Here is a 17,608-nt window from a genome sequence, read left to right on the forward strand (position 1 = left end):
GAGGAATGCATCTCTCCCAGGTTTTAGTATGAGCTTTTTAAAGTGTTCTCCAAAGTATTGGGCTTGTTGGGGATATGCTTCAGCACCCTGGATAGCTTCTTTAAAGCCTAAAGTAAAACCTTGGGGGAAATTACTGTCCTACTGACACAGAAGTTACCAGTTGCAATGGCTACTCACACTGCAGTGTCAAAACAAGAGCAGAAATTGAATAAAGGTTTTATGGACATTCTTGAAAATCACAGGGAAACTACTAGCAAAATAACCACCAACTTCAAAAAACTGCAAATAACTCAGAAGGCCTTTTCCTACCCAAACGTTTTGCACAGACCTAGACCTATTCATTTTAAAAGCACGTATCAGATGCTTATCTGAAATTATCAGTGGTGAATGTACAATGATCTATCAATAATGACTGCTGAATGTATTCAATTCAATCAAACAGTGAACAATGAAATGTTTAAAAATACTTCCACAAACCAAAAATCAGATCCATCACCCACTTTTCAGAAAAAATGAGGGTTTTTTTCATTAACATAAAATGTCCACAGCTTCCTTTTTGGAAAATTCTGGATCATGTAATGCTTCAAAGTACATTTGTTAATTGCAATAAAACAAGTTGCTTGCTCTTACCCTTTCCTATGTGTCTCCTAGTGTTTTCTATAGTAGAATTCCTATTTACATTAGACAGCAGTCCAAGGCAGAACCTGTTCTTATTGTTAGAAGGATCTGTAAAGCCATCAATAAGTATACTCCGAGAAGAGGCCTGAAAAGTCTCTCCTACTCGATTATTGAGTTCATAGTATGCCACCGAACACCAGTGCTGTGGTTCCTCGTAGCAAACAGGCCGGAAGTCTGGAAGGAGAGATCCAGGATTAATTAAAATAGAAGGGTAATGGAGAAAAGGAAGAACAGTACCATCATAACCAAGTGTTCAATCACATACATCACCAAGAGAAGATGCTACAGGAAATGTTCCCCTCAATTCCAATGTTTTCCAACTTGACAACTCTGATACACGTTCAGTATGTAGTCTATGCCCCTGATATATCTATGGGGCTTCATTTCCAGCAGTGGTTCTCAACAACCCAGATGTTTTGGCCTACAACTCCCAGAAATCCCAGCCAGTTTACCAGATGTTAGGATTTCTGGGAGTTGAAGGCCAAAACATCTGGGGACCCACAGGTTGAGAACCACCGATTTTGAGGAAAAGAAAATATGCAGTCATGGCCCGTATTACTAACATGAACATGAACACTTCAGGGTGTCAATGCCATTTACTAATATAAAGATCCATGGTCACCGGAAATTGCCTAAAACAATTAACTCTCTCAAGCTCTGCTACTATCTCTGTACTATTGAGGTGTTATGATATGTTTCACTATACCACTGCAACTGGCTCCAAAACCCACATATATCAAATTTATGGGCAATTCATATCTGAAATAATATTAGAGGTGGAAAGGGTAGATACAGAAAAGAATAGTAATCTACTTCAATTCCACCTTGTCCAGACCTAACATACCTTGCAAAAAACATAATCAGGATAATCAGAGATGTTTGTGGGGATGAGCAGCAAATAAAGTCTTCCCTTGCTCAAAGTACAAGATATAAAGCTTTTGCAATAGATTAAGGGATGTAATGAAGAATGTGAATTAAGTTAATGAGAATGAACTTCAATCCCAGTAGATTTAGCATGTTTGTTGTAAGTGTCTGGATGATAAGTCAAAGAAAACAAAGTGTTCTTTAGCACAGGGATTCTCAAACTGTGCTTCGTGGAGCCCTTGGGGGCTCCACAGTACCATGCTGTTTCCTGCCTCCTCCTTTTTCCCCCTCTTGAGAAATGCAGGGAAATTAAAGTTTTGAGCAGACAGAAACAGCATCCTCCCAGGGAACAGACCCGTTCTCCTTTGCCTCCCACGTTGCCCAGACTCTTTTCCTCACAGCCCTGACCCTCCCCCTCCTCTCCGCAATTTCCTTCAAAAACCCTATTCCCCTCCCACCACTGGGGGTGTGTGTGTTTTGATTGTGTTTTTCCTGCATAGCACAAGGGGATTGTACTGCATAGCTACTGGGTTTTCTGCTATTATTATTATTATTACTACTATTATTACTACTATTATTATTATTACAAAGGATGGGTGGCCATCTGTTGGAGGTGCTTTCATTGTGTTTTTCCTTTACTGCAGAAGGGTGTTGGACTGGATGGCCCCGGGGGTCTTCCATTGTTAAGTTTATGTTGGTTAAAATTGTTATTCATTTTTAATATTGTATTTTTTTTAATTATTTCTTTCCTTTTTTTTAGTACACACAAACATTCTCCATCTATCAGCCACTGGCTCGGCCCATGCCTGATATATATACATTATAGGTAAAGGTAAAGGTTCCCCCTGACGTTAAGTCCAGTCATGTCTGACTCTGGGGGTTGGTGCTCATCTCCATTTCTAAGCCGAAGAGCCGGCGTTGTCCGTAGACACCTCCAAGGTCATGTGGCCAACATGACTGCATGGAACGCCGTTACCTTCCCGCCTCAGCAGTACCTATTGATTTACTCACATTGGCATGTTTTCCAACTGCTAGGTTGGCAGAAGCTGGAGCAACAGCGGGCGCTCACTCCACTTCCGGGATTTGAACCTGGGACCTTTCGGTCTGCAAGTTCAGCAGCTCTGTGCTTTAACACACTTCGCCACCGGGGCACCTTTATAATAATATATAAACATTTCTTGGGGCTCCACAATAAACTTTTGCTTCAAAAAAGGCTCTGTTGCTTTAAAAGTTTGAGAACCACTACTGGTAAAATACTCTGATGCTGGATCTACACTGGCATATCATTCAGTTCAATGCAATTATTCTGCATTCTGGAACTGGATTATATGACAGTGAAGATCCAACTGGAGAAACACACTGCTACATAATATTATATGGGTTCACTATGTGCTTAAATTAACTGTAGTCTTGAGCTTCCCACACAGACCCATAATAATCAATGATAAATTCTTCTATTTAAAAAATCCACTGTATACATGATATCAGAGATATCAAATATTATTAGCCATGGTAACATAACCTTTGTAGTAAAAGCTAGAGCAAAGGTCTTCTCCCAATCTCTACATGACATGACCTAAAACATAACTTGAGAATCTCAGTTTCTTGAACTCTGACATATTTGTTTAATAAATAATCGCTGGTATATAGTGCAAGCTGGACTGGGATTTAGGAGATAAAGATCAGGCATGGGCAGCCTATTGGCTGTTAAGAATTGTGGAAGCTGAATCCCAATAATCTGGAGGGCTCAAGTTTGCCCATGCCTGATCTAGATTCTAACATTTGCGAAGGTATAACTCCACTGGGTTCTCATGGATCAGTTTGACCTTCTGCATAGGTTACTTGTGCTTATGAAGGAAAGGTTGGGTAGAGGAGAAGTCTGCATAACATCCTTGGTTCATTAAAAGATAAAACAATATAAATGTAACTAATAATCCTACAGCCAAGTTTTGCAAACATAAGACTAAGTCATCAAACAACTTTAGAGACAGCAGAACTATCCATATTCCAGAAATATCAATACAGCTCCTCCAAGAACACAGAAAAAAAATTCAGTCCTCAATTAGAAGCATTTTGGTAAAAGATCATCTTTAATGAAAGCTATAAAACTTTCTATTTTTCTGACAGAAGCCTTTCAAATGGCATTGTCCAAGTTGCCCCCTCCCCCTGAAATCAATGCAACACAAGTATGTACATACTTTCCAGTTTGTCATCATCAGATTTACCTCCATTGGGCAAAGACAGAAGTAACTGACTGTCTGCAACCGAGTGTACAGATCGTCCATTGTGATGTACTGATGTTTCTCTTGCATTGTAAGGAGGAGGAGGCGTTTCAACTAAGGAAAAGAAAAAAAAATAAGAGACCAGATATTGCATTAGTTGTCTAGGATATACAGCATTTGCTAAAAAAACAGATTGGTCTTGAATTCAAAAACTTATCTAAATATGCATGGAGACAAAACATTTGTTTCAAGGGTGTGATTCATCTATCCAGCTCAAAGATTCCTTCATACGGGTAAAATGTAAGTATTGCTTACTTTCTGCACTAAAAGAAGGAGAAAAGTTACATATCATAGTAGAATACAAACAAAATGGCAGATTATAGTGAACGAATTACTGGTTAAAATAATGTTACTTAGGGCCCTTCCACACAGCCATACAACCCAGAATATCAAGGCAGGAAATCCCACAATATCTGCTTTGAACTGGAATATATGACAGTGTGGACTCAGATAACCCTGTTCAAAGCAAATATTGTGGGATTTTCTGCCATGATATTCTGGGCTATATGGCTGTGTGGAAGGGCCCTTAATCAGAGAAACTGAGGGTGGTCAACAATTTTTAAATGATTCTGGAAGATCTGGAAGTTTGTAGACTGGTCAGTAGTCTTGTGCTTTTGTGACAAACCTTGCCCCGTTTTGTGTCTTGGCTTTTGTTTGAGGCCCTGATTTGTTTTCAAGAGCCTCCCAAAATCGGGGGGGGGTGGGGGGGGGGTGGATCAGGGGACCGAAATTCTGACCATTATGGGGACCCTTCCTGATGTTCTTACCTGCTTGCACCTGCTGCTGCTCCTCTGGAGTAAGGCATTCAGTTGCAGGTAGACTCCAGGCCTGCCTGCATACCTTGCCAGCTGCCACACATGCCCTGCCACACTCTGAGAGAGTGTGTGTAGCGGGGCCTGAAATCAGGCTCGGAGTTCACATGCAGACAGCTAGCTCTGGGCCTGCTTGCAGGCCTCACCACACACACACTCTCCTCTACCCAACTTTTCCTTCATAAGTACGAGTGACCTTTGCAGGAGGTCAAACTGGTCCACGAGCACCCAGTGGAGTTATGCCTTCGCAAATGCTAGAATCTAGATCAGGCATGGGCAAACTGGTGTGTATGTGGCGGAGCCTTGCAAGTAGGCCTGGAGCTCACCTGCAGAGCCCGCCAGCCACAAAACACACACTCCCGTGAGTGTGTGTGTGTGTGGCAGGGCTTGCAAGCAGGCCTGGAGCCCACGTGCAGACCCCGCCAACTGCCAAACATGCCCTCCACACTCTCAGAGTTTGTGTGTGTGGAGGGGCTTGCAAGCAGGCCCATAGCCTACCTGCAGCCTAGCTCCAGGCCTGTCTACATTCAGGCAAGGACGCAAATTTCAGCTTTTGTGTCGAATAGATTTCCGTGCCAGAAGGAGGCTTCCTGTTTCGTGCTTCCGGATAAGTGGAAGACACGAAAGAAACAGGAAAAAACAGTAGGGACAAATTTCACACACATGTCTAACACATGTCTACTGGTCAGACTAATTTCTATCCCAGGCAAATTCACAAAATGCATTACACAGTCCCACCCCATTTTTTCTTGGTTTTTAGGCCTGATCCTGGGGTTATTTGGGTCATTGATTCAGAAAACTGCATTGGCTCAACTACATCAGCTCTAGTTTCTTAGATATGGTTACCATCTATATATATAAAAGGGTAATGAAATTTCAGCCTAGGACAAAACAACAAAACTGCACATCCCAGAAACACTAAACTTGGCAGCACAACCCCTCATCCATGCCTCTACGTTCATACAACAAAAAGAAAAGAAAAATAAAGTCCTAATTAGAGAGAGAGAGGAATAATTGTTTTTATCCAATTGCTGCTAGTTAGAAGGCTAAGCTACGCCCACTTGGTCTCCTAGCAACCCACTCAGCCTAGGGGACAAGCAGAGATAGGCCTCACTTAGGCCTCTTCCACACTGCCTATAAAATACAGATTATCTGACTTTAACTGGATTATATGGCAGTGTAGACCCTTCCACATAGCTATATAACCCATTTATAATGGACTTAATGTTATGGTTGAGCCTTCGGGCTCCGATAATAGAAGGAGGAGGCATAAGACTCCTTGAGAGTCAGACTCTTTCGAGGAGCGTGAATGAAAACGGCTCCGGGATTTGTTTACAGACCCGACAGATGAGGACTCATTTGAGGGTTTTTCTGAGGGTTTGGAGGAAGAGATGGCCAGCTCGGAGGAGGATGACATGGAATGGACTCGTGTGAGGGAGGATTTGGGTGTTAGGGAAACAGGCAATGAAAGCATGGGAGGTGAGTGGCGGGTTGCAGGATCAGACCCATGGACTGGCTGGAGGGATGGAGCGGGATCCACAGCTGGGGATGCTGTGGGGCGTAGTCAAAGGTGCTTTAGCTCTGATGAGGATGATGAGTTTGGGGCGCCTGGAATTGGGATGGCAGCTGACAGCGATGATGAGCTTGAACTGGGATAAATTGGGGTTTGGGATCAATGTCTAATTGCGTTGGGCAAGGTAATCTGGACAGACGCTTGGGCTTTTGTTGGGGAACTTCCTGAAGACGGGTGTGATTCGTTGCTGGATACGTAAGTTTACCAAGGACACTGGGCATCGACGGCGAGAGGAACTGTGCGGGGTTTTTCTCTGTGCAACTTGTGTTTAATCTCAATAGCTTGGACCTCCGTCGTCTTTTTGACGGGCAATACCTACTCACACTGGATTGACGCTGGACTGACTGACTTCGATTCTGGATTATTCCTTCTGCTGCTTATCGGTGAGACCTTTGGATTCCTAGACGACTACGTTTGGCTATTGACCTCTGGACCGGATTGGGACCCTGCTGACTGCCGTTTCCCTGACTGCTGAGCCTGGACCTGGATATCGTTGGCTGTTGAACCTTAAATTGAATCCTGACTACGACCACGTTTTCCTTCGCTGCAGGGAGGAATAAACAAGCCTGGTTTAGTCTCCTGCTGTTTCTGAGTAGCAGAGAGGAATCTGCTACCAGCCTGTTGTTTACATTCTGACTTCTGTTGATCCTCCTTTGTTTGCATTGTTTGCCAGGCTGAAGTAAGCACTTTTGATTTAATCCGGATTATACTTCTGTTTAACCCGGTTTTTCCCTTTGAGTTGTTTAAGCTCAATCTGAGTTGTTTTTTGTTACCTATCACACTGAAGTCAAGTGTTTGCCCTGTTCTTTGTCTCCTACGGGCATTTTTAGTTCTGTAATCTCAATAAACTGAGTTTTGCTTTACCCACTGGCGTTCTGTCTCTGACACTTAATGTCAGAGGAAAAGCTTGACCCTTTACCTTAACTACCACCAATTCCTCAATACTTTATTTCCCATACCACTATACTTCGCCACAGCAATGTGTGGCCGGGCACAGCAAGTGGTTTTATATGGGCAAACAGATGGTAACTGGTAGGTGGCATATGTTCTGTATCTCAAAACCTAGAGCTGATGGGGGAACTGGTGTCATTTTTGGAATCAGAAGATCAAATATTCCCAGAAACAAAGCTAACATGTGACATTCCAAAATGTTTGTTGGTTAGTGTATTAAAACTGTAATTCTTAAACACACATAACCCCATGCAGACATTCTATTTTGGTGCTGAATAAACCATTTAAGTCTTTAGTACATGGAAATATACTATTTTCCTTATTGCTCTCCATTAGTAAATGGTAATGGAACTGGGTGTGCTATAACTGAACACCTGTATAGGGCTACATAAGAACAAACATTAGTGACAATGGGTTAGCACAGCTTTCGCATTATCACCCTTTTGGAATTCTTGTAGGGTCAACAAACATTTCTGAAAAAGACTCTCATCAAAACCTCCTAAGTAAATTTCAGCAGTTATGGAAAAAGTGACTGGGTCTTCTTACAACTCGGTTACTTGTCAAAGCAAAACAAGTGGAACAGAGAAACTTACACTGGCATATAGTGGAGCCTCCTAAAGATCCTTAAGAGAAATGTACAAGTCTCTCCGTCAACAGTGCAGCTTCCTCCCTGTATTCAACTCATATACTGAGGAAATTACTTTTTTTAGTCTTAAACTTCCAAAATTTTAAAATTGTAGCTTTTAATATTTTTTAATATTTAACAGACTGTTTCACCCAAAATTATCATCCAAAACAACTCTCACAACGCAAGTGTATGTGCTGGACACTTTTAAATCATTTGGGTAGCATAAAGTGGTAACTGTTGGAATGATGCAGCACCATGTTCCCAGTCATTGTGGACACATTCATCAGCACTGGAAGGCTTTTTGGGTCATTTCTTACCTGTGATTTGGTACGGACTTCCCGGCGCAGAAGAACTTCCTGGGGAATCAGGGTAGGTCATACTGTTAGGTGACTGAGAATACATGTTGGGTGATGCCGGGAAAGGAGGGCAGGGATTTTGCTCAAAAGATTCTGGATAGGTAGCATTATGAGGCATCAGTGGCTCACTGTGAAGGGATGTGTTCCGGAATTTGGCAAGGAGACTGAGGTGTGGGTTGAATTCACTATGTCTTGGAACCAGGACTGGAGGTAAAACTGGAACAAGAGAGGGGAAATGTCACATTTCAGTACAGGCAGTCCCCAAATTACAAACAAGAGAGGTTCCACAGGTATGTTATTAAGTTGAATTTGTATGTAAGTTGGAATAGGTACATTTTTAAGTGTAACTCCAGCCAAATACATGTCTTTTTGAGCTTTCTGTAGCAAAGGGAAGGGTTAATACCCCTGTGGTGTATGTTTGGCTATTTGTGCCCCTGTTCAGAAGATTTCACCTCAATTTCTGTCCCTGTGAAACATTTTGAAAAATTTGACTTGTTGTGATATAACTTCAGTGGAGACACCTTTTCCCCATGAACTCTTTCAGGAGTGAATGGGACATTTATTCATCTTTAATAATAATAATTCTTATATTGACCTCATCCCTCAAATGCTAATAAATGTTGATTTGGTTTAATTACTATTGTCGGCTTTGACTGGGATCAGCTTTCCAAAGTCACAGTCTAGTCTATCATCTGGTCTTTTAATTACAAATACCAAGGGATGATTCTAGGATCTCCTGCATGCGAGGCATGTGTTGTCTAATCAAATTATGACTCTCCATAGTAGCAAAATGTAGCCATGATCCTGCATTCAGTCATAACAACGATAATGAAGTACAGTAGAGTCTTACTTATCCAACATAAACGGGCCGGCAGAACGTTGGATAAGCGAATAAGTTGGATAATAAGGAGAGATTAAGAAAAAGCCTATTAAACATCAAAATAGGTTATAATTTTACAAATTAAGCACCAAAACATCATGTTATACAACAAATTTGACAGAAAAAAATAGTTCATTACACATTAATGCTATGTAGTAATTGCTGTATTTACGAATTTAGCACCAAAATATCACAATGCATTGAAAACATTGACTACAAAAATGCGTTGGATAATCCAGAATGTTGGATAAGTGAGTGTTGGATAAGTGAAACTCTACTGTATCATCATTTGTAACTATGTCTGATAAAACCATCCCTACAAAAACTAGCTTTTCAGACCAGTTGAAGGGGTTCCAAGGCACTGAAGACTGAGGGATAGCAAAACTCTACCAGCCGTGAGGTGCACTAAGCACAGGCGAGATCCCTTGAAATTCTGCCTCAGCTACTTCTTTCAGTGCACCTTGGGATCAGGAGAATACAACAAATGTCCATCCACAGTGCCCCAATCTGCAGTGCTTTAGAAACCCACTTTGTTGGGCATTATCTGACTGAAAATATATGTTCTGATGGTCGTGTGTGACCCTTCATGACAATAAACCTAAATCCCAAACATGAGATTGTAAATCAGTATTATGATCACACAGCTACTGAGCAGGAGACCATCCTTCCTTTCCTGTGAGATATCGGACCATCAGTCACATCATTAAAACATATTTTATCTTACATTTTCCTGGAATGCCAAACATAAACATGTTAATCCAATTTGTTACTGTATTGTCCTTCCTCATAAAAGCCAAGATGGCTAACTATCTACATAAAAGCCTCAGTTACAATACTAAATTACAAATATCTAGACTAGAAAATTAAATATATATATAAAAAACACATTACAATGACTACCAGGAAAAAAAAATATAGAGAAGGAGAAGTAAAAGACAGATCAAATATTTGTTTGTTCCCTGAATGCGTGAAAAAACATAGATGTTTTAACAAGTATCTGAATGTCTTTATACTGGATAACTATTGCCCAATATCCAATATTCTGTGTTTGGGAAAAGTTCTTGAGTGTGTGGTAATCTACCAGCTTCAGGGGTTCCAGGGTGAAACGGATTATCTTAATCTATTTCAGTCTGGTTTCAGGCCAAATTATAAAGCAGAAACAGTTTTGACAGCCTTGTTGAATGACAGCAGAAACAGCCTTTGACAGCCTTGTTGTCTGGGCAGGTTGTGTGTGACCTACTCTTGGATTGGAGGACAACAGTTTCTGCCAGTTTCTTCCTGCCTCAATGCTGTCTCCCAAAGAATCCTCCCGAGATACCTTATTGGGATGGGACTAAGGGCCCTTCCACACAGCCATATGACTCAGAATATCAAAGCAGATAATCCCACAATATCTGCTTTGAATTGGATTATTTTAGGGGCCTTCCAGACAAGCCCTATATCCCAGGATCTGATCCCAGGTTTTCTGTTTATACCAGATTATCTGGCAGTGGGGACTCATATAATCAAGTTTAAAGCAGAAAACCTGGGATCAGATCCTGGAATATAGGGCTTGTCTGGAAGGGCCCTAAGTCTACACTGTACATATTCCACTTCAAAGCAGATAATGTGGGATTTTATTTAGTTGAGAGGGGGAGGCCTTGGGAGGCACTATTTTGCAGCAGCTCTATTCCTTCCTGTCCAATAAGTTGTGCTGGGTGTCAGGACCATGGGCCAAGAGAAGGAGGAGCGGGTTTGGCTCTCAGTAGCTGAAACAGAGCCTATGGAACAGTTGGATCTGCTGGAGTATGCTACTGCTGTGCAGAATCAGGGCTCTGTCGGGGCAGTTGAAGATCTCCAGGAGGAAAGGCAGGATTTGACACGCTCCGCCCAACTGTAGATGACAGTAGACTCGATCCAGCTATGCCGGTCAAAGAGATTGGCTTAGCAGAGGGAAGACCAGCTGTAGAATGCTTAGAAAGGCAGCATAAAAGAAGGACACTGAGAACAGAACAATTGTTGGAAGTAATCATTCTGTGGATATCTTCGGCCAGTGAGTGGAGTTTCGGACCTGCATTATGCTCTGTGGTGTTTTGACCTCTGACTGAATACTTGGATAATGTGTTTTGCCTGATGTTGTGTTTGGATTGCCATTTGTGTATGACCTGGTACTATGTCTGGAAACATTGGTGATCTGCCTGAGTTTGGAATTCGGTCTAGCCTTGAGTTTACCTGCTGCTGTAAAGATTAAAAGAGTCTCCTTCTGCGTCTGGGTACTTACGCTGCCAAGCCACTGACAAGGCATCCTTGACACTAGGGGATTCCCATTTGAATCCTTAGTTCCGGTTAGGAATTCCTCTTCTTCAGAAGAGGAAGGGGAGAAGGAAAGTGTTCATGAATCTGAAGGGGAGATTTTGCAAGCACCCACATTTCAGGAGAGGCAAAAGGAAACAGAGCAGAGATGTCGTTCAGCTAAAATAGCTGCCAGAAATGCAGCTGAGTAATTGGGAACAGCCCTAGCAGCTGTGAGGGGACTCGGGGCTATAAAGCAGAAGCAGGTGCAGTCAGCTTTTGCTGGTAACAAGCTGACTTTAATGCCTAAGCCTTTGCTCCCCTTGTGCCTGCTTCGAGCCTGCATCCAGGAAACTGCTCCTAAGGATTTACTGCTGTTTCTTTTTCTGATTTAGGAATTTTTCAGAGACTAAGAACTGTATTTGCCCTAAGACTTCCTTGCTTTCTTTTGCATTATACAACTGAGTGTGCTGTTCTTTATGTTTTGCTGAAGTAAAGCAGTTTTCATTTACTTACCACATTGTTTTAAGGCTGTTCTTAAAAGACAAAACAGGACAATTCCTGATATGTGTAGGCCATCTCTCATACTATTTAAGCGTCTATATAGAACAGTTAGGAAAATTGGTCTGGTAGTTTAGGCTACTTCTTTTATTAAAATCCAAGCAACCTCTTTCAATTCTAAAGCAATGTCTGGATCAGATTGTTTGAATGCGAACAAACTGAGAATTAATCCAGTCAACACTGAGGTGCTCATAATCCCTCAAAAAGTTGATCAGGCAACAGAGAACCGGCCTATGATGGACATGCTTGCTAGTACTGCCAAGAAAGAGGCAAAGTAAATCCCCTTTGAATATTTTTTACTCAGAAATCCCTACAATAAGATGATACAAAATGAAACAGGCTAATGCCAGAAGATAAAATTCCCAGTCAGAAAACACTTAATGAGCTACTGAGATAAATCAGTGGACAGATAGGAGTAGCACTGAGGCTTGAGATGCAACCAGACTCAAGCCAAAAAGATGTTCAGCTGCTGACGTACTCAGAGGTGAAAAGAAAATCTAAAGTTGCATAATATATACTTTATGAACACAGAATGGGAGAAGTGTATATCAAAGAAAGCTGGACACAGTAAAACAAGAAATGGGTCACATAAGCATTGCAATACTTGGGATAAGTGAGTGAAAGTGAACAGGAATGAGAGATTTTGAGATAGATAATTAGGATGTCATACTCAGGAAATGATTAAGAAGAAATGGAGTGGCATTTAGTGCAGAGAGATGTAGCAAAACCAAGATATCATTCAAAATCTGAATCAAATTAATAAGACTTCAGAGAAAATCCATCAGTATAAATATAATTCAAGTTTACGTCCCAATGAAAAAAATAACTGCAGATCGTTTATGTAACTTAAAAATAAACAATCAAAACACAGAAATATTTCAAGATTTTCCAGACTCAGAAGGGTGACTATGAGGAAACTAGACATGTCCATGTCATCGTATTTCCAATTACTATGTATAATTGTAAACCCAGATTGTAAAGATGTCTCTTAAGAAGAATGTCAACTCATTTGTAGTGTGGTGCTGGAGAAGATTTCAACAAATACTGCAGAATGCTAAAAAAAACAAAAACAAAAAAAACCCAAATAAATGTGCCCTAGATCAGATCACATCTAAACTCTCCCTGGATGCCAAGATGACTAAATTGAAACTGATATACTTTGGAAATATTATAAGAGATGACGGACTAGAAAAGATAATAATGCATGGCAAGGTAGACGGCAGTAGAAAAAGAGGAAGACCACATTCCAGATGGATAAACTCAATCAAGGAACCCATAGTCCCAAGTATTCAACATCTGAGTAGGACTGATGAAGATAGGGTGACATGAAGGTATCTCATACATAAGCATATCATAAGTTGAAGGCACTGGCAGCTAATACAAATCTTCAAAGGCACAGTTAATGGCTACAGTATATAAGGTATTTTTGGTGGCTGCTCCTACACTCCAGAACTCCTTTCATAAGGAGGACAGAAAAGCCCCCCCCCTTTTTTTTCATTCCAACAATCCTTTGGAAATTGAAGGTGTTTATGAAGGTGCTATTTCAGCTATTTTTTCTATTGTTTTTAAATGTGGTTAATTCCTTAATTACATTTTAATGTTGATCTTTTGTATATTTAATTATGTTGCATTTTAATTTCTAAATTCCCGTAAGCCTTGTAATATGAATGTCCTATGGGGGTTTGTACATGAACAAATTCTCACATTATCTTTTCATAACTGATTATTTCTTCTCTTGTCTCTTGCTATTTACTTGCTTAAGGGGCCTTACCAATAAAGAATGAAGAGGATGAAGCATGTTCAAATTGTAGACCCTCAGGACTTTCTCATATCTAAATCATTAACAGGTTTCTTCAATCTTTTAAAAAAGAGAGGTGCAGTAAAATTGTAGGGAGAAAAGGAACAAGTTTGGTAATGTTTTCTCTAAATGTATTTGTTTTGATTTTTTGAGATTTCTATTGCATCCTTATAAAATTATCTCTGGTTTTCCATGGAGACTAACAGTACCCAAAGTAACAAGTTTATCCAGGATGAAGATTAGAGATTTCTGTTCTGTGTATGGCAGGAAAACGTATGTAGATATAATTTATTTATTACTAAGCTTGGGTAGCTGGCGGTGCCCGGGTTATTTGAAAAGGGCCTTGTTTGGTTTTGGATGTTAGGTAATATCAGTTTGGTCGTATGTTAAGCTATGTCTTAGAAAAAATCTGTCTTTGCTTTGGTTTTTTATGAATGCTCCCATTAGAAAATGCATAAGGATGTGGGTGAAATATAATTCCCAAAAAAATCTTGGGCCAACCCTTCCAAAACTCACCCAGTGTTCACAGTTGACCATGTTGGGCCTGTGTGTCAAGTTTGGTCCAGATTCATCACTTGCAGGATTCAGTGTCCTCTGGATAAGGGTGAACTACAACTCCCAGATTCCCAGGACAATCACCCCAAAAATGTGCCAGTATTCACACTTGGCCATGTTGAGTCTGTGGCAAATTTGGTCCAGATCTGTCATCTGCTGGGTTCAGTGTTCTCTGAATATGGATGAACTATAACAGCCTGCCAGTAATTTACAGTTGGCCATGTTGGGTCTGTGGGCAGGATCATGCAAATGATGAGAGAAAGGAACACTGGAATGTGCTTGTAATGTCCTGGGAAGTAATGAGTTGATGGCTCCTCAGCACTGGGAATTATAGCCTATTTGTGGAGGCTGTCTGTGTGAATGGACACCCCTGCCACATACACACATACAGATTTTCACTTTTATTATGTGTATAGATGTAGTATCTGATTTGGCTATATAAGAAATAAATGGCCATCTACAGAGCATATTTATTTTCTTTCATATACGGAAAATCTTCGGATTGTATCTTGATTGTCAACCAGGCTAAATAAATACCTTAAATACAACAGATCCTGTCTGATCTTGGAAGCTCAGCAGAGCAGCCTGATTTGTATTTGGAAGGGAGTCTGCCAAAGAATACCAAATGCAATGAGCTAAATTTCAGGGAAAGGAACTGACAAAAGTACTACTGAGAATTCCTTACCTAAAAAAACTATGAAATTCATGAAATTGTCCTAAGTGGACAAGGAACTTGAAGGCCAGCATATGAGCAAACATGAGCCTTCAAAGTTTCAGCACCCTGGACAAGAACAAATACTAGGAACACTAAAAGACAGATTCACAATGTGTTTTTTTAAAAAGAACATGAATGAAAAAATTATTTACTAATTCAGCTACTAAATAGTCAACAAGGATCACAATAACTGAAAAACAAATACTAGTAAATGTTCTAGCCAAGTGCTGTCATTGTTTTCCCCAACACAATACACATTTGACTTGCAAAGCCCTAACTTAGGATGGCAGCCAAAAGACAGGATAAAGTGTCAGCTGATCAAGCCAGAAAAGTAAGAATGTCCACTGAGTTCACCTAGATGAAGTTCCACTTGTGGCAAAGTAATTTCTTCATTAAGAGAAGAACTCATAGCTGAGTCCAGATTTTCCACGTCAGTTCTGAACCTGTTTACCTCTTACCATGAATTGAGTCATAACTATTATTCATGGCAAAACAAAAACAAAATTGTTTTCTATCATAACACTTCAACTAACTTACGAGAACAAATGCCAGTTTGGGTTATGTGTGATTTATATCAGGAGCACAGAGCAGGAGTGAACAGTTAGATCATATTTACCGCTGTCAAAAAGATGGAAGACTTATTCACTGATCTCTTTTAACATTTTGTCCTGGTTGCCCCAAATTGGATAAGCTGGGTATTTATCCATATTCTATTCTATTGTGCTTTTGGGTCAGTGACCCTGACAGCTGGGTTTTATCTTTTGTCAAAATGAACCAATATAAAAACAATCTGAACAGCAATATAGGAATGGCAAACAAAAGGAAAAATCAGTCAAAAGTTCACAGTGATATGGTTAATTTATCCCAAATTCTTTTTTTTAGATGAGGCTTTAATGTTATCACTGACACACAACAGCCTCGATAATGAATTTTAATCCATGTCCACTTGGACTTATCTGTGTTCCTACTGTCACTCTAGTCATCATTCCAACTAGTTATTGTAAATCATTAACCACCCCCCCCCCAAGTTCCTCCACTAAGTACGATGCTTTAACTTGGAGGAGGAAAACTATAGAACCAAGACTACTCTCTGGCTATCTTTTGATTCCAAAAACTGGCCAGAGCAATTAGGAGAACAACCAGTTGCATTAACTGGAAAATCCCACATAGTCTTTGAAAAAAAAAAAAAACAGGTAAACCACTCTATTGATCTCCTCCAAGTCAAAATTTTCTATAGTACACTCTCAGTTAGCTAGCACCCTTGGGGATTTGTAGATGCCAAATACATGTAGTTTCTGTTTGCTTGAGAATTACTTTTGAAAATAGGCCCAATACTATACCTCATACTATACGATACCATAAAATCTCTATTGACCTGAAAATACTGAAATACAATAATTAAAAATAAATTAACACAAATAAAACACACACTAAACTTAATGTAACACAGTTTTACTGTATTATAAAAACAACTTTGTGAATTTAGTAGATAATTTTACTTGGATTTTTGCCTGCTGCTTGAATGTTCCAGCTGCTTGGGTTCTGGTTCTATGGTAATAAAAATACTGCTGTTGTCTTAAACTGTCCACTGGGTAGCTGGGTAGCCACACACACACACAAAACATGTCCATGCAAAAACAAGTCCACAAATGAGGCCCAGCAACCCAATCAATCATGGGTATGATTGGGAGAACATGAGAAGAGTGAGTGGCAGGATTCCTAGAGGCAGGAGTCTGGGGACTAGCCTGGGTAAAGACATCTGTCATGTTCAGAAACAAGAGCTAAGAAATTCTGCAGAAATCCAATAGCTTTACTATGGTTTCCAAACATCATCAGGTATGATCTATACCAGTGTTTCACAAACTTTAGTCTTCCAGATGTTTTTTTACTTTGGATCCCAGAATCCCTGATTGCCTAAGATAGCTGAAGTTTATTTATTTATTTCCAGTATTTCTACCCCACCCTTCTCCCTGAGGGGACTCAGGGCGGCTTACACAACTGGTAGGATCACTACCAGTACATCATAATACAATAAAGTAAGAACAAAACAGTTAAAATAGTTAAACAGTAAAATACAATATATAAAAGATTCAGGGATTTGAAGTTCAAAACACTTGGAGGTTTAGAATAGGGGTCCTCAAACTTTTTAAGTTTCCCTAAGACTATTAGAGGGGCTGGACTATAGTAGTTGGGAAAAAAACATGAGTTCCTATACACAATGCACACATCTTATTTATGGTGCAAAAAAATTAAAGAACAATGCAATATTTAAAATGAAGAAGTTTTAACCAACATAAACTTACCAGTATTTCAGTGGGAAGTGTGGGCCTGCTTTGACTGAGGAGATAGTCAAGTAAAATAGGATTGTTGTGTGCTTTCAAGTTATTTCAGACTTAGTTTAAAATTTAGGGCATGGGCTGGGTAAATGACCTTGGAGGATTGCATCTGGCCCACAGGCCTTCGTTTGGGAATCCCTGATACAGAGTTTGGGAATCACTGACTATATGCCCATAAGGGCTGATCCCAATGCTTCACCTACATACCATATCATTTTCTTCGTATCAAGAGTACTAGAACCAGCAAATGACCAACCAGTTTTCAATCCAAACAGTCCAATGCTGTGAAAGACCCCATGCATTGCAAACAAGAAGGATAAGGGATGAAAGCTGAAGTCATGTGATCTT

At 40.2% G+C, this 17,608-nt stretch overlaps 1 protein-coding gene across 4 annotated transcripts in view; it reads right to left on the minus strand.

Moving 5' to 3' along the window:
• The window catches only part of smad9 (SMAD family member 9), a 66,305-nt gene that overhangs the window by 19,467 nt on the left and 29,230 nt on the right, over positions 1–17,608 (minus strand). For 3 of the 4 annotated variants that reach the window (XM_062974733.1, XM_062974734.1, XM_062974735.1), the window contains 3 exons: positions 8,106–8,360; positions 3,741–3,878; positions 631–852 (listed from right to left, as the gene is read on the minus strand). In XM_062974733.1, coding sequence (XP_062830803.1) covers positions 631–852; positions 3,741–3,878; positions 8,106–8,360 — 615 coding nt within the window. The remainder of the gene's footprint in view (positions 1–630; positions 853–3,740; positions 3,879–8,105; positions 8,361–17,608) is intronic. The other variant, XM_062974736.1, reaches the window with a different exon arrangement.

This window comes from Anolis carolinensis, chromosome 3 (genome assembly GCF_035594765.1).
Source record: "Anolis carolinensis isolate JA03-04 chromosome 3, rAnoCar3.1.pri, whole genome shotgun sequence".
Lineage (NCBI taxonomy): Eukaryota > Metazoa > Chordata > Lepidosauria > Squamata > Dactyloidae > Anolis > Anolis carolinensis.